This window comes from Schistosoma mansoni, chromosome 1 (genome assembly GCF_000237925.1).
Source record: "Schistosoma mansoni strain Puerto Rico chromosome 1, complete genome".
Lineage (NCBI taxonomy): Eukaryota > Metazoa > Platyhelminthes > Trematoda > Strigeidida > Schistosomatidae > Schistosoma > Schistosoma mansoni.
Genome location: NC_031495.1, coordinates 60,716,821 through 60,735,202, shown reverse-complemented (window position 1 = coordinate 60,735,202; position 18,382 = coordinate 60,716,821). Strand labels below are relative to the sequence as shown.

The 18,382-nt window shown below is 34.4% G+C and overlaps 2 protein-coding genes across 2 annotated transcripts in view; one reads left to right on the top strand and one right to left on the bottom strand.

Annotated features, from left to right (window-relative positions):
- Positions 1-1,348, top strand: part of Smp_144160 (hypothetical protein) — a gene marked incomplete at its 3' end in the record, with an annotated part of 49,505 nt that extends 48,157 nt beyond the window's left edge. The window contains exon 25 of the mRNA XM_018795080.1: positions 965-1,348. Coding sequence (XP_018649428.1) covers positions 965-1,348 — 384 coding nt within the window. The remainder of the gene's footprint in view (positions 1-964) is intronic.
- Positions 1,349-7,242: 5,894 nt separating this feature from the next.
- On the bottom strand, positions 7,243-18,025 carry Smp_040360 (serologically defined breast cancer antigen ny-br-84-related; the record flags this gene model as incomplete). Its single annotated transcript, XM_018795079.1, has 8 exons — positions 7,243-7,389; positions 9,512-9,576; positions 13,371-13,467; positions 14,654-14,909; positions 17,461-17,545; positions 17,577-17,693; positions 17,731-17,889; positions 17,935-18,025. The coding sequence occupies 8 exons, from the start codon at positions 18,023-18,025 to the stop codon at positions 7,243-7,245; spliced, it is 1,017 nt and encodes a 338-aa protein (XP_018649427.1).
- Positions 18,026-18,382: the final 357 nt, after the last annotated feature.

The window sequence follows — 18,382 nt, the reverse complement described above, 5'->3', positions numbered from 1 at the left end:
CTCTTAATTCTCAATGTTTAATTATTGATAAGACTTTTGTTATCGTAATTTACTATTCTTACTACTATCAGTACACCTGTCTTCCCACTATCAACTTGTACTTTTAACTATTATTATGCTTGGTAACGTATTCTATTTCATTGTGATTATTATTGACTCAAATAGCCTTGATTGGTCTAACATTTTCATATAAATATTCATGTATATTAGAGTAAAGCCTGATGACGATCTAATTGAAAACAATTGTTCGCTTACATATGTTGTTCTAATTTTCACAATGGGAATCTTTAATATCGTAAATTGTCGCAATAGGTTTGAGTATTTGATTTTTTGTTGCATGAATGTGTCATTTCCTTCGAGTTCCAAGAAAAGAATTGTAAACATTTCGAACGTACATCTAGTTAATTTCATTTTAATTCTAACAATATTAAAGTTGAACAACGGTGTAAATATGTAACGTTTTTTTTAATTTATCTAACTTAACTGAAAATGTCATGATCACATACTTTTCAAAAGTGGCCAAGAAACAATGAGTAATTATACGAGTAGATTAATAATCTATAGTATAATAATCCTACCATGTTAAAAAGACCATGATTTAAACGCATTGGTGTGCTAATGTAGTTTGTCATTATAAGTTAGAAAACTTTTTTGTATGTTCTACTCTTTTCATTAGCTGTAAATCGTTACTCAGTGATATTAAGAAAGCGGCTTTAAATCATCCACCTTTATTATCCAATAAGATATGCGTTGTAACTCATAAATTTGTTGTCAATAATACCTTATTATGTCTACTTTCATTATTATGTTGTTCTTCTTAGTGTGATACATTACATAACTATTAGTTGCAAAATATTTATTTCCTTGCCATATTTGAATACTTTAAATACATGTTTTCTTTAAAGGTTTTCACATCCTTTTTCACCAATTTGTTTTTTTTCCTTACTCGCTTTACAAAATGTAGGATAATAGTTCAAGCTCCCAAACGATTGCCATTTTAACAGATAATAATAGCACGAATGATAAAAATGTAGTAACTACTAGTCTCCTTGGTCCTAATGAAGCCATTGATGAACGGAATATTACACCTTTGACATTACCACCTGATATCAATAATAATGAAGAAATCATGAATAAGAACAGTGAATTAAAGGACGATACTGTTGGTGATAATAAAGAAAATCAACCAGAAACAACAATGATGAGTGACACGACAGAAAATGATGTAGAAAAAGATATTTTAGATAAACTATCACAAATTGCAACTAGTTTACCTATATTGCGGCCAGAACAAAGACGTTCTATCCTTTTAGAAGCCCTTAGCACATTTAAGTCAATTATGCCGTAAATATTAAACAGCTTTTAATATATTTTGTACAATGAGAAACAATTTAAAGATAAAAGCAAAAACGCAACATTAAAACCATTCAGTGTTTTTTTCCCCAGTTGTTCACTCATTATTGTTGCCTAGCATACTTTTATTTTGAAAAAAAATGCAAAACATATTTTTTTTAATACGGAAGATCACTACACCTACCTTTTAAGTTTATGCAGTTTTGACTCGTGGTATCATTTTTTTTAAAAAAAAATGAGATCTCATTTATGAGTGATGCTTATTTTAATTGTCCATCTCCTGTTCCTGTTTTAGTCAAGAGAATATAAAATTTAATGAAACAGTAGACTTGATTGTATTCAATTTTACTATGCAGTTATTTTTTTTTCCTTTTTAACTATGTTGTCTACTGATTTCATTTCAACAAGATTAGTTCATGTTTACATAGAGTATTGTACTTTTTCACAAATGGTTTTTAGATTTGAAGAAAATAATTCTATTTATTTTAAGTAAATCTTTGTACTGTTTTGTACTTGGTTTTCATTTTCATAGATTTGTTACATTTAAAAGGGAGTATTCTAATTTTGATCACATAAGTCTGTCTGTCGTCAAAGTTCAACTGAATCAACGACAATTTCGAATTCGTGAATTATCTGTCTAAAATATAGAAACATTAGTTAATAAATAGCCATAGTCAGAAGGGGATTTGTGGAGATTTCAGTATCTTTCAAGTTGAAATCATGAGTCAATTGAAGCTAGACCACCATCGAAAACCTGGAAGCACTGGACGGCCGTTTCGTCCTATTATGGGACTCCTCAGCAGTGCTTTAGTTCATTTGCTTTAGTTATTTAATGCTCATGTTTTGTTCAAAAAAAAATTATAGTGATTGTTTTTCTTGTCATATTTGCCATCATTATTGTATCAAAAAAGTACATGATTAAGGCCCTTACAGTAAATCTATCTCAGTGAGATCGCCACACAGTTATCTGAAACGCTGAACTTGACTGTACTTATTTTAAGCACCTAGCTTTGTTTGATCAGATTAGGTTTGGTAGCTGACTTGTCAATACATAGAAAACTGACTAAACATCTTTCAGTTCCTTCGAAATCCTACTTGCTTCCTTTCAACATTTACCAGTCATCGAAAAATTTGAACCACGTTCTAGTTTAACGGCTTTTCTGTATCTACTGAAATTCAACCTCAATCAACCTAGAACCTGATATAGTTGCGCATCAGCCCATATTACCGTTTCGAATCAGCACAATGAGAGGGAATTAACAAGATAAAGAGAGTCGAAACATCCATAGTATCGATAATGGTTAGAAGGAATATATATTGGAGAATATCTGTGGAAGAATATTAGAACTCAAAATCTAGAGGAAGATATAGAGCGTGTTTATATGCAACCAACCATAAACCATGGTAATCAAGGTTTCCAGCTACTGACCATAGTTATTGGACGGACACCAACTTTATATACTAAACATTATATTGTCACCTGTGAGATATCCGTACGATTGATTAGATTATTCTAAGTTTTATTTACTCTATTATTGATACGTGCATAGAATAATTAAAAGAGATTAGATCAGTAGATATACTGTCCCTGCATATTTCTTAGTTGGGATCCGCATCTTACATTCGCTGATTTAATCGATGATCTAGATACTCAATAAATTGATTTATGAGCTCACTGCTTTTCACTGACCTTAATCTCATTAAGAGATCTAGTCACGTTACTTTGCATGCAGATATATTTTTTACTTAGAATTTGGATCCAAGTTGCATTTTGCTTTGTTTACATCATAAAAGTTCCGTGTACAGAGATTGCGTTTTGAGGTAAAACGCGTTGAGAAATAAAGTTCCTAAGCAGGTAGAGCTTGTTAGCCAGATGATTTCATTCATGACAATAAACATTTTTCGATTGAAGTGGTTGGGATGTTTTACGTAAACCTAGCAATATAACAACCTCGACAGGTAGTACATCTTATGAACTACAACTTCGGAAATAAGTTGCACGGAACTATACTTCAACCAAAGTCAATTTAACTAGTAATTCTTCACTAGTGCCCATGAAAATATTTTTCAACGATTAGTTAGAACCTGTTATCTTTCCACACCTTACTTTCCTAATAAAATCGATCGAACTAATAGGAGCGTACATCATTAACTTACTCACTTTGTGGTACTTATTCAGTAGTTGAGTGTGAATGATTCTATCATCGATAGAAAGTCTACCACAACGTACGAAGACTCATTTTCGAAAAATCGAGGCAAGTAATTTTACAACATCAACCGTTCGACTCTTATGGAGTCCAAAATATTTGGTGGAAATACATTAATACAGAAAGCTAGGATATAAAATATCCTCGTCACAATCCCTTTATTATCGATACTTACTTCAGTCATTGTATTGACGATACAAAAAAATACACTCAGAACTATGAATTATCGTAGGTGAATTCTTTGTAATCTTACATTGCCTGCTATATTTAGATAAATCCTTGGCCAGGACGCATTTCAATCATGGTATTAGGAATTATTCAGAGTACGTAGGTGGCAAGTAAAAAATGAGTCCCTACCCTTTCCATTAGCTGTAAATCGTTACTCGGTGATACTAGGAAAGCGGCCCTAAATCATCCACCTTTATTGTCCTCCAATTTATGCTAGCTTTTAGCTTCAGATCAGTAAATGGTATGATTTCCCTTTTCTAAAATAGACTAGATATAAGTAAGACATAACGTACGGATGACCTTATTGGTTACGCTTTATTAGCTAACATAATTATATATATATAAGCAAGCGGAAGACTCCCCAGTAATATTGTGACTTTGGTTGAGGTTAGAGCGTAAAGAGAGACAGTTGTTTACCGTCTACTTATAATAGGTAAAAACAATTTAATCATTTATTTATATCAGTTATCATATTTACGGTATCTACTATTAAGCTACAGAATGATGATGTCACCTGAGGGAAGCAGTAATACATGAACATTTATTATGTATTGGTTGCTATAACTCTATTTGTACATTTGACAACGAAACCATTTATCACAAAAAAGAATGCCAGGTTCATAGTAAATGGATTTTCAAAAAAAAATTCACATCCATTAATATTGATACCGATGTATACAAATAAAGAAAAAACAAGCAACAAATAGTGGGAATCGAAAGACATGAGGGATTGCTCAGTGTTTACACCAAACCAGTTTATTAAGCGCAAATTAGAATATATGTTAGAAAATAGAACGAAAAACGAATAAATATAAGGAAGTAGAGAACAAATAAATTACAAAAAGTTGTACATTTAATAATGTTAGTTTCTATGATGACGGTTACGTAGTATACATGTAGACTGATAAATGAATGCATCCAGAAAACTTGCCACTAAAATCAATTGGAAAAAAAACCAAACTACTGATTAGATGAAATGATTACAAAAAAAATGATCAGAAGTTCGTTCAGTCATCTACGTAATCATATTACATCGTGAAGATTGGATAAACCGAAGTCATCAAGAAAAGGCCGTGTAATTAGTAGTTACAAATGTTTACAACTACATGATTGTTTATTTGGCAGACCAGTAACAAACTTTGTTTGTTATAAACAAATGAAGTTTAAAATATATTTCGCACGTGATAATTGATGGTATACTTAGATTCTATTGAACATGTAACGTGTAAACTAACACTCGTGGGTCGAAGGTTAAACTACCCTTTCTTCTAACAAGATTCGGTTAACTTAGTAATGCGATTAATTCTTACATGAGAAATGTTTCCAATAATTAATAAAAGTATATATACGTGGCTGTTGATTTACAGTCTATAACTTCTGTCTAAAGATTAGATCAAGTATATAAGAAAATAATTGTAATCTAACATGGTATAACAATGTGGCAATATAACCGACAACTGTTTCATCCTAGTATGGGACGCTTTAGCAGTGTGCATTCAAGACCACACTGTGAGTCAAACTCAAGACTTTAGGTCTCACGGTGAGCACTGAGTCGAGATCCAATGTTTCACATTTTTAACTCGAATGAGTGATTAAACTAGGTTATTGAGTAAGTTTTAAACCTGCAAATAAACCCAGGTAAATCATGTATGTAGAACGATGTCTAAAAATGTAATCTTTTCATTCCATTTTCTCACTGTATTTTAATTCTTTCATTTTTCTCATCATCATCGCTACAACAAATATTCTTACCACATTTTTATTTATGTTAATTCCATCGCCTCGTGCTAATGCGATATGGTAACCTAGAATAACGCATATGTAGGTGAAGCTCCATGTTGATTACAACTAACTGATTGACAATACATATAAAAATATAGACAGAGAGGAAGTGAACGTCTATGACATCATTGATAAACTTTATTATCACATGTATTCAGTCATCATTTCCAACCTATACAATGTTATCTAGCCATCTGATATCAAGTCTTAAGCAAAAATTGAATAGTTTTGTCTATTACTTTTTTTATTTTAGTTCACAATACTTCTTTAACTGACATAAATTCAGACTGAAAATGATTTCAAAAATACCTTATTAAAAATATTTGCCGAATCTACCAAGTATAGCGTTCAACAAACAATGTACCAATATTATTTCTAATGGTAAACATTCTAAGCAAATTTTTGACGAAATTGTTGTAAACCATAATGTAAAAAAGGAACGCTAACAGCGAAAATAGGCCTAGAATATTCTCACCTGTAAATACTCCTCCAATGATTGCACATGTATTTGTCAAGAAATGTATAAATGACCTGGAAAAAAAAGTAAACAGATTTAAAATTGGGCATCATCATCGATGAACAAGGCGGATTTGATACAGATCTAAAGGCAATGATTGGTAAAGCAAGGGACGTATTCCTACATTTGAAGAACATATGGAACTCAAAACAACTGTCTGTCAGTCAACATCAAAGTCAGAATCTTCAATACGAACGTCAAGACAGTTCTGCTGTACAGAGCTGAAACTTACAGAACTTCCATAATCATCATCAAAATGGTACAAGTATGCATAAACAATTGTCTACACAAAATACTCTATGTCCGTTAATCGGATACCATCAGCAACAGTTTGCCGTAGAAGAGAACAAACCAGCTTCGGGTTGAAGAGGAAATTAGGAAAATACAGTGGATGTGGATAGGACATACATTGAAGAAATCACCAAACTGCATCGAGAAGGAAGCGCTAACTTTGAATGCTGAAGGTAAAACGAAAAGCCGAAAACCAAAGGACACACCGTGCCGAGAATTGGAATCAGACATGAAAAGAATGAGTAGTAACTGGAGAGGATTTCCCGGGACAGAGTTCGATAGAGAATGCTGGTAAGCGGCCTATGCTCCTCCAAGAGGGGTAACAGGCACAAGTAAGTGAGGTTTAAAAGCCAACCAGTATACGATAAAGAGATTTACGTTAACTAATGTAATGACAAAGTTAGTTGGGAAATATTCAAGTTTGTCATTGCAAGACGGTGGTTATTTGTATTAACAACAACAATAATAGCGGATAACGAACTACACTTAAGAAATGTGAGGTTGAGTAAAATGCGTATATGATATGAAAGTCTAATAGTTAAGATTGGAGAACGAGTGACTAATAAAATAAGTTTTATCCGACTGTTTATAACAATTGTTATGCTATTAAATAAAAAAAACTTATTCTACAGAGAAGCTAATTATCTTCTCATATCCGTTCAACTAAAGAGTTTACGTTAATAGTTCAGTTCTGTATGCAGCCATCACTCAGACACATTGTATCATTGCACATCATCTATCAATCAGCATTGATTTTACTCATCTCATCAAGTATGAACTAAATCATAGTAAAGGATACAGATTTATCATGTGAATATCTTTTATATACATTACAATATTTTCGACGTAATTTTATTAGAGTGCTTACTTTTTCTCTTCGGTAATTTTAACAAGTAAAGGGGCTATTTCATAATTGAAAAATACACCAGGTAATCCTTGACCATCACCAGTTAGAGGCGTACCTTTGGAATGCCATGTAGCAGAGTATTGATTAGTTATCACGGTGCTTTCCTATATATTCACACAGAGAAAATCAGAATTAACGAAGCAAGCATAAACTAATTGTTTTAGAAAAATATACATATAAAATGAACACTGGACGTTGTGGTAACTTGTGCTAACGATAGGCTAATGTATGTATTATTATTATTATTAGCTTTATTCAATATTATATTATTTGGTACAAAATCGAATTCTCAGCATAAAGTATTTCAACATGTTTACGTTTCTTATTTTTCGTTGCTCCTGATGATAAACATTCAGTGATCGCCAGTTGGATGTCAGCAGTTCAGTCAATCGACATATGAATAATGTATGTTCTTTTTGCTGCATGTTCCCAGCAAACACGACATCTCTGATTAGGCCTTTTGTAACCTTTACAGCGAAAGGTTGTACAGTTTTCAGAAACGCACCGGAATAGGTTGTGTGCTTAATAGCCATAAGGATGTATTAAAACAAACAATATTAGATAACTTGTTGAAATATATAGATGACAGGAACAGGTAGCCCAGATGTTTAAGCAGGCCGCCCGTATTATCGGTAGACTAATAATAGTTTTATTTTTGTGAAAGTTTCACATTATAATAATGAAATATACGGCAGTAAATTTCTCACAGAATGGATAACCAGTTAGTACATATGTACATCGATAACATGATCTAACCACATTATTTCACGATACTCATGTTAACCCTTCATTGTCCAACTTTTTTTATTTGCAACTAATTTCTGTATTTCGATTGTTTAAATTAGTTGAAGATGAATTTCAAGTTAGTTAAATGCTAAGAAAATGGTCCAGAATTGATATGGAACGCCATCCAATTGGAAGGTATAAAGTGAGATGGTTGGACCTGCAAACAGTTCGAATGATTGAGTCAGGTCTAGAGGTTAAGTCGCTGATAAAATCTTAGTAGTGATGGTCATAGTTCTTTTGTCGTTTGTCAACAAATATCACCTATGTTGTCAGAGATAGTCGACTGTCTATCAAAAAGTGAGTATACTGTTAGTTTGCTCCCACTGTGTTGATGTGAAGTGTAGTACCTTTGTACCAGGCCATATATTACTTGTGACTCCAAACTACTGAGTGGGATCTCATTCCGTGTTACTAACAGGTTAAGACTTGTGTGATGACATCTATTCAATCATGCGTTTCTCTTGAAATATTAATTTTGCGCTAAAACCACCCGATAAGCATTGTTGAGAATGAAATCGAAGTTTTAGATAAGGGTGGTAGACCAGTTGATGAGGTTCTAAACCTGTATTAACTGAAGAGACTGATTCAGGGGTTACACATGCCACTAATTATCCTCATTTGCAATGTCAGCTAAAGTAAGATTTGGTTGGAATTGTTCAAACCAAGGCATAGCACCAATCCTTGAAATTACTAACAGCTAGTTTGAACAGTGTAGATAGTAGCGAACACTCTATGAGTAAAGATTTTGATATAACAAAAACCAATTAAATATCCTATTGGACGAGACAGTTTAAAATTTATGATAGTTATGGGAATATGTACCAACTTTCACTTCCTAAGACTGATAGGTCCTGGGTTCGAATCTCGCGAGGCGGGATCGTGGATGCGCACTGCTAAGGAGTTCTATAATAGGACGAAATGGCCGTCCAGTGCTTTCAGGTTTTCCATGGCAGTCTAGCTTCAATTGACTTATGAATTCAACTATAAAATTACTAAAATCTCCACAAAATCCCTTCTGATAATATTTTAAAACAACAAATAAAACTTATCAAGTCATTAAAAAGAATGGAGACGTTCTAAATAGGAGAATTTTCTTTTCTACAATGTCATTTTTTAAACTAAACAATAGTATTTATCAGTAATGTGACATGAGGTTTGAATAAATGTTGGTAAATTTATTCAACGATGTAATTGTTCTTCTATATTATAACAGAATACTATGAGTAAAGTTACTGATAAATACGATTGCACAACTTAAAGAAATGACACTGTCGAAAAGACAATTTTATTCGTTGAATCATTTTTTTTGAAAGATTCGTTTTAACAACTTCATGTTGAAGAGCTAAAAAAATTCCAACAAAAAAAGGACAATGTGTACAGGATTTACGAAATTTCACCAATATGATTTTAAGTGTAACACACATATGAGTTACAACATACATTTCGACGAAGGCTGATATACATAGTCGGTACCAGTTTTAAGTAGTAAATAACCATCTGGGAGTCTGAAAATTCGGAAACAACACAAATAGTAATTGTTTGTAAATAAACTAAAGTGAGTAGTTACATGGTTGAAGGATTACATAATAACTAGCGAGGGAATTAAGACGAAATACACTTTTGATAACTAATTAAAAAATTATTAATAATTACGTAAGAGTAGAAAAACAAATGTTAGGACTACATAGGAACAAAAAAGGGAAAACAGATTTGGAAACAGGTGGGATATAAAGTTTATTCTAACATACTCTGCTATAGCTTATGTTAATGGCCGAGGGTGGAGAGTCCGCTCTCCCTCTTGAAATGCTCTCACACGGCAATGCGTATACAGCCTCTGCCAGGGAAGTCCTGCTCACTGCCTTCTCGTGATCGGGTGTTGTTTACGAAAGTGAGAGGATGAAAAGCGAATGTCCGGCGCTTTAACCGGGTTGGTGGATGTGGAGGATCCACCTAGGGGAGTTCGAAAACCCTGATTCCAAACCAATGGTGTACATGGGCTCCAGTATCCTGAAGGAACGAATGGCGTATGAATCTATTGTTGGTCACCGGCTACCATGGGACTGCATCTCCTTAGGATGCTCCACTGCCTTGTGGATCAGACCTTTAGGTCAAAAGCTCCGAATGTGGCCCCCTGAGAAAACCACCTGCTTCGGTTTGGGCACCTGGGCAGTATCACAGTGCTCACACAGATCAAATGAGATTTGTGCGGCGCACATATATCTGGTGCCCGTTTGTACCAATATTTGTGTTCAAATAAATAAATAATTTCGAAAAGGGGATGATGTACTTACTTACTTGTGTCTCATATATGACTAACTCCATGTGAGCAGTAGAAATAAAAAAGCACGTGGATGAAGTGAAGTCTTTGTTTCCGGTTGGTACAATCGAACGATTATTAACTACGGTATCCAGCATGGATACAATAAACGTTTTATCTAAACTTTTTACTAACAGTTGAGTTAATAATTAAACTAGTCTGTGTGGATCGTTTTCATATTGCCGAAGCGATCGGAATTCATATCAATGAACTTAAATTATATTTTCTCATTTGAAATTCTTGCAACCTCTTTCTTCCCCCCCCCACATTGGCCATTAACATAAACGTATGTTAGAATAGAATTATTACTCCACCTTTTTCCAAATCTGTTTTCCTTTTTCTGATCTTAGATAGTTGTAACATTTGTTGTTTTTCTATTCTTGCGTAACTATTAACAATATTTGAATGGTTATCAGAAATGTTTTTCCTAATCCTCTCATTGGTTACTATGTATTTTGTTAATCTTTTAACTATGTGATAGTAATGGTAATAATGAATAAATCCAATTCAAAAATTACTGAGTTCAATGATTATTTGTCAAATTATAAACAATCTTGTTATCTGTTCCGTGATACTGATTGAAATCAATTGATCAGTGAATAAGCTATCATGGTATTAAAAAAGAAATAAAGGTAATTTAGAGGGAAAAAACGCCTCTTCTAGTTTAATTTTATTCAGTAATCAGTTGTTATTAGCGCTCCCAGGATTTTCTTTTTTTTTCTTTAAAATCTCTCAAGTGGACAGTTATCTCTCATACTTTTGAACGACAAACTATTTACAGTCTAATAATTCTTTTTTTTTAACCTTAAAATCATTTCCAATAATTTCTCATCAGGTAATATTCTTCGTTCATATAATTGTATTTTAATATGATGGGAATTTTTCAGCGCTTAAAATCATTGTGTAATTTTCGGGCAACACTTAAAATTTCCACATAATTGATGATGTAATCTCTTTTTATTTTTAAGCAGACTACCATATTTACTTAATAATAATAGGTACAACTGTACAGCTTTAGTAAATGAAGTCATCATCGAAGAAACATTTTCTTTCCTGAGTTATGTTTGTTTTCTTTTTTAATAGTTAGAAAATTAAAGTGTAACTACTAGGATGGGTTAGGTGTTAATGAAATTTTTCAAGAGATTGATTATGAAAAGAATGACTGAATGATCCTTTTTCACTGGAAATTGTTGAGCAAACCAAGGTAATATATTTAAGGAAAATCAACTCGCTAAAAAAACGCTAACCAGAAAAAATCATTCAATATATTTAAGGAGGCAGGAGTATACTCAATGTAGTAAGCGAAGTTCAAGGTAGGTTATTAGTTGTCTTCAAAAGAATCTCAGCGTTATATTATGCACCCCAACGAATAAAACGCAAATAGAGTACTTATTACTTATGACCACATGATTTTTGTACAAATGTACACAGTTTAAAGACTAGTCTCTTTATGACTACGGCTCTCATTATTTAATAATTATTCAATAAAACAGAGGAATTCGAGTACAAATTGTGTAGATAGTTAGTACTTCTTGGTTCTCCACATTGTGGAAAAATGTTTTTTCTGTTGAGACCTCAGAGTAAAATGGATTGGTAGATGAGATTTTTGTCCTCTACTTTCGGAACTCAAGCTTGATGTTGGTTATCCATGGTCCAAGAGGCGTAGTGTTTTTAGGGGCGACCTTTTCTCTCATTTTTACACCTGTAAGAAGGGAGCATAGCTGAAGATTTCGGTTAACCATGGAGAATAGATTACTGCGGACAAGCCCCAAACATGGCTGGCAGTATGATTTCATCCTCAGATTTGAAACTAGTTGCTTTTAGTCCCAACAGTCTTTAACCAGCTTGTGCGATCTGAAAAAACCTCAACGAAAGTGTTTCAGTTGATGTACTTTATTCTAGCCATTGAAATGGACAAGTATGACTACTGATTCAATGTACCAACTATGGCCAGGAAACTGACTACTCATTATCGATTTCCAATGGCCATTAAGAGTAGAAGATACTCGTAAGTTACTAGTATTTCACCACAGATGCCTTAGAAATATTGCTCGCATCTGCTGGGATCACCGGGTAAGTAATAGTGAGGTTAGACACAGAGTATTAGGAAATGATGGCAAATCAGTTGGTGAGGTTGTGGATCTTCATCGACTGAGGTGGTTGGGCCACGTGTTACGTATACCTTAACACTGATTACCAAGACGCGCTATGCTGACTAGTGTAGGGGATGGTTGGAAGAGAGTTAGGGGCGGCCAAACCAAAAGTGGCATCAGTGCTTGAAGTCACTAATTTCTAGTCTGAGCCATGTTGGCAGATGCAGACTACTTGGTTGGGGTCCGTGTGACTATCGTAACCAGTGGTTAGAGACTCTGTGTGACATGGCTCAGAATCGATCACAATGGCGTAGGTGTATACACTCTGTATCTTCCCTTAAACCTTGAGATTAAAATTGCTTCATATCTGTCTTCCTTCCTATACTATATCCTTATATACAACCTATCTTTTATATACTACCACCACTAAATCAACTATTTCTATGAATTCGGTGATCATCTTGTTGTGCTAACGAGGTATGTCAACTTGGACCGATGCATATGTGTGCCTGGTCCTGCGTTGTAGCTGACTGACTGACTCACTATCGATTTCCAATACTTTTGGAACCTTGTAAGTCTGTAACCACTCGTGAAATAGCCCTACTCTTAGGGTTTCACTACCATGAATAAATCGATATGATACATGGGAGGTGACTGCTAGGTATATGCAACGCATGTCGTCGGATATTTTGACAAATAAAATGTAGCGACTTCATCAAAAGATTTACCTCCCATAGGAATTTTCATCTCTAATATTTCTACTACTTAGTCGACGGTGTCTCTGAACATTAGGAGTGCTATATATGTCATCAAGGAAGTGAACGAGTGTTTATTTTTAAGTTATCAAGGCGAAGATAGGACATTCTAAATAAATACAGATAATACTTACGTGTTTGTACAGCCAGTTTTGTTCCATCTAGTGGATTAACTTGACCAGGATATGATTCACCGAAACGAAGCTCCCCGATTGAATGAGACACATTGAACTAGGTTAAGACATTGGGGCATAATTAGTACATTACAATTATAATGGAAATACCTTGTAAAGAAATATTATAGAGAATGATTATAATAAATTGAAGATAAAAATCACCCATCAAATATTTAAATAAAATTCATATGAACAAATCGCTCAAATGATAGCCAATTCAGGAAATTCAGTTATTCATTCTCTGAAGAAGTGGCTTACACTGAGTCACGAAACGTCAGAAAATCTAATTTTTCTACTCATTGAAAAATTACAAATACTTTATTTGTCATAATTACATAATTAAGCGTTATTTCAGAACATCCTTTAAACCGGTGTTATTAAGAGAAAAGATTTCCTGTTTTGGGGGATGTAGGTTAATCAAGATAAACAAATAAAGGCGATAGTAACCATTGTCAGATTTTAACGACCAAATAAATTCATTATTGAGTATTGAATACATAAAAGCATACTGAAACGATTAACAAATGGATATATGAAAAGCAGCAACAGTTTGTAACAAATCAACGTCATCAATAAAATAAGGCACCTGTTGTGAATCTACTACTCCATGCACTCCTTTTGACTACTGACATCAAATGGAGAGAACACTTGCAGATCTTATTTCTTCTTTGCATTCATCAGTACGTTTACATGAAGTTTTGGACCAAATGTCTGGTTATTTACCTCCTTTAAATGTTAATTAAAGTGACCAGTTGTCAAATAAAAATCCGAGAGCATAAAAGAACCTGTTGTTAAAGACAATATCTGCAGCTTGTGTTGTACTCGCCTAGTAAAAATTCTGCGGTTGACCTTTCTCTTATAAATTTAAGTCTAAATCTCGACATCAGTGTGGCAAGGTAGAAGAATTGAATCAAATTACATCTAACACGCACAGAAAATATAATTATGTATGATTTGAATTCTGACCAATACAACTGACATGCCAAAATCCTCAATAAAATACCACATAGTAGTTCAAGTATTTATATAAATGATGCTTCTAGACTTATACGCTAGTCAGGTGAAAAGATATATAAATTCCTCAAAATATATTATTGTGATGGGTATCGTATCAAGTACGGAGAAAGCTACTCAATCAAATACTTACGTTAAGAATACAAAAACAGATAATAAAATAAGCGAAAGGCAGTGTGGATGAAACTTTTTTGAATGCCATAACCTCGAATTAAACTTCAACTCACCTGAACGGGACCGAGACTTTGAAAGCTATGAAAGTGTGCATGGTTTTCAGTGTAACTATGACCAGGAGCAATATGAAACGCCCCACCAACTCGATTGACTGTTAAATTCCCATGAATTCTGCATCCTTCATTGCCTATCTTTTGTTTAATCTCGTTCCAGTTTTCCTTTCGGCACTGTTCAAATGCAGATATATTTACAAATATCCATCGCATTTCGTTATACGCCATTTGAACTTCCTCACATGTATTACAGCATCTTAAAATATAGTCATGGTAGTATATACATCGATTAATGACCGAATGAAAATCAGGGAATGTGAAAACAGTCTCATACAGTATGCTGACACAGTCCTCTTTGATGAAGGGATTGATCCAATGGAGTCTCTTGGACGAGCAGGTTCGGAAGGAGTTTCTCTCCTTATAAATCTAAAATGTTTCAGGACCAATTACATCGCCTAGACTGCTCATAGGATGCATTGACAACTTTACTTATCTTGCGAGTTACATCAGTCTTATTGGATTACTGTCCGGCGAAATCTCAGCTGGCGTTTGCCAACCTAGATCACTTGTGATATAAGGGAAATTACCGTCTGCCGGTAAAAAGGCGTTGATACTGTGCAGCAGACCTCTTAGTATTGCAATACGGGCATGAGAAATTGTCTATAAAAGTGGAGGATATACCTAGGATATAACTTTTTGGTCACGGGTATCTTCGAAAAATTGCTCGAATGTCATAAGATATCTTAGTGACCAATGATAAAGTAACAAATATAGTACCAAATAAAGAGATGGGGGGTCGGTTGATGAGGGTGTGAATCTTCACAAAATTGAGTGACCGGGTGAGACATGCATTATATAAATTCAAACACCGTACACTAAAAACATGCAATGCCAGCTTGAATCAGATTCGATTATAAGAAACCTGCATATGGGTTAACGAAATGATTGACGGTTGGACTACCTAGCAGTTATGGTTTATGTGAAAACCACGATCAGCGTGGTTGAAGACGATGAGTATCATGGATCAGAACCGATCACAATGGCGCAGATCTATTCACTCTTTAACTTCATTAGGAACTTAGATCCAAATATTCCTTCATACGTATCTTTTGCTAATTTATCCTATTACCAATGATACTCTTACTAGCTCTACTATTGTGAGATTTGGCCTGAAAATTTCATCTCTCTGTTCTAATGGGGTATGGCAAATTGAACCAATGTACATACGTAGCAGATCCTACGTTATGACTGACTGAATGGACTGAGAAATCATCGTGAGAACTAGAAGTGATACCCTAGCACAAAGAACGATTATTTAACGTTTCCATTTTAAACATCTGATTGATTTATCAAGCATCCGTAGATGGCTTAGTAAGAGGGCATCAAAATGATGAAGGGTGAAGAGTATCCACTTTTAAATCCGCTGTATTATAACAATGTCATTTACTGAGTGCAGACCAATAATCCAAGACGTTCAATAGAAGCTCAGTATCCCTGAAAATGGTCCGACTCATTTCAAGCGACATATATACATATTTAACTTGGACTTTCATGAAATTTTTATGATCACTCATACTTTTCATAGCATCCCACTTGTACAATTCTTCTTGCCGACTTCAAACTGCTATTCAAATCGATCTGTTAACTTCCTTCAGAAAGTATACTATATTGATTATCGTTCACTATCATGTACCTTGCTACGTACATCTTTTAAGCTGTTGTCACATTGCCAGATTCCTAAAGTACATGGTGCATAACTTTTACTTAGTGTTGTAAAAGTTATTTTAGTTGATCCTCCATATATATATGTATTCATCACTGTTATCACTAACTTTACCACCTGTAGCCAATAGTATATGTAAAACAAAAACAGGGATTCTGAAAGTTGTCAATAATCTTTATCATACAGCACTTGTCCCAGCATCTGATCTATGAGGCGTTTCACCTTAGTAGTAATCCAAATCGGAAGTGCATCCATTGCGTAGCTAAAACGTGTGACACGGAATTGAATAACGTGCGCTAGGGAGAATGCTTGTTACCGGGGAAACAATGTGCAGACTATTTATGACGAACTGAACAACATAAGGATACACGGTAAATGCCGAAACAATACAATTTTATCTAGCTTGTTGTATGATGAGAAACTTAAAATAGTCTAGACCAACTCAAGAAACATGAAGAGACGACATTACAATGTCCTCAGAGTTTAGTGTAGCAAAATGTTTAAGAAATTTCGAAAAAACAAGTGTGCATAATTCTTTTGCTTTAGTTAGAAACACACCACTGCTTCTCAGAACTAGAAAGGACAACAATGCCACAATTAACGGGAGAATCAGTGATATTAACGATAGCAAGCATCGGATTCTAGCGCTAAGTCCATTTACCTATATGGTTAAACAGTATTTCGATATTATAGCTGGTGTCCATTAGCGATAAAAACCCTTATAATTTTTAACCCTAACTTCTAATCCCAATTCGAAACCCCTGTGACCCCATAAAGTAGGTATCTTCTCGAGGTTACACTGACGTGAATCAAAGGACACCAATAAAGTATAGCCTCACCGAAAAGACATTTATACGACGATTCATGAGCGTATCAATATTTCCCAGGGAAAATAGACTTCAAAGCGACAGGTGAACTTTCCTTTTCGCTGATACTATGTGCAGTCAAATAGACCTTACTTAGTCTGACGCGAATAACTGGTGCAGGTATAGTGAATGATAAAGTGAGCTGATCGTTCCTTTGGAATCTTTAACTTACAAATAATATATACACTGATCAAAGAACCCAGTGTTTTATGACCTACTTCCTTGAAGGAGACTCTGCTCCATAACAGGAGCCACAATAATTGGGGTCTCTCGTCGTTGTGAGAGCCGAAGCATCATTAACAGCTGGGAGAAATATTGATGAGTATGAGCTTACCATGGCGAACACTATCCGATACAGGAGTGCCATCAACTGAAACACTAGTCTTATAAACCTCGTGCATAACATTCAGCTGCTGCGCACCTGTTGTGTCCATTGTATCTAGGCTTAAAACTACAGTTTGCATCCAAAGCGCACAAACTTGACTTACATCTGCACGGGATAAAGTTTAGCGTTATATCCATGTAGATAGACATCTTTTCTCCACGATTGACATCCACAATAATCTCCTGTTTATTCTGTGTGTGCGTAAACGAAAGAAGTTCTGATGTGAACAAAATTCCGATGATTAGACTACTTATTATTGAAACTAAAAACGGTGGAATGGGCTAGACCAAAAATGTAGACAAAATACCCAAAGCCCCTGACAGTGTTTTGATACGAAAATCTTTGAGTGGTTTTGCAAAAGCATCGAAATTCTGAAGAGACTTCATTGCATAAGCCATCACCGAACAAAACAACTTCCCACTTATTTCGTAATGTATGCATATACAGACAAGGTCATTGAAGGACGTGCCACGTCCAATATAACAATAAACATTTGAGTGGACAAATGATTATCGAGGAAATAAAAAAACTTTTTACTTAGCGAACCAATGTGTACAAAAACAGTGGACTATCAGTTTTTTGCACAATCATACTAAAAAGGTAAAGGACTTAAAAACATACCGAAGAATACCAAACGATTTCCTCAGTCTTGTAGCAGTAAATAAATCCCCAAAATAAATAGCGATGTAAGTCTTCAAAATTGGATACCGATCACATAAGTTTTAATGGACTCGCATAGCTAAAGGCTCTCGGCC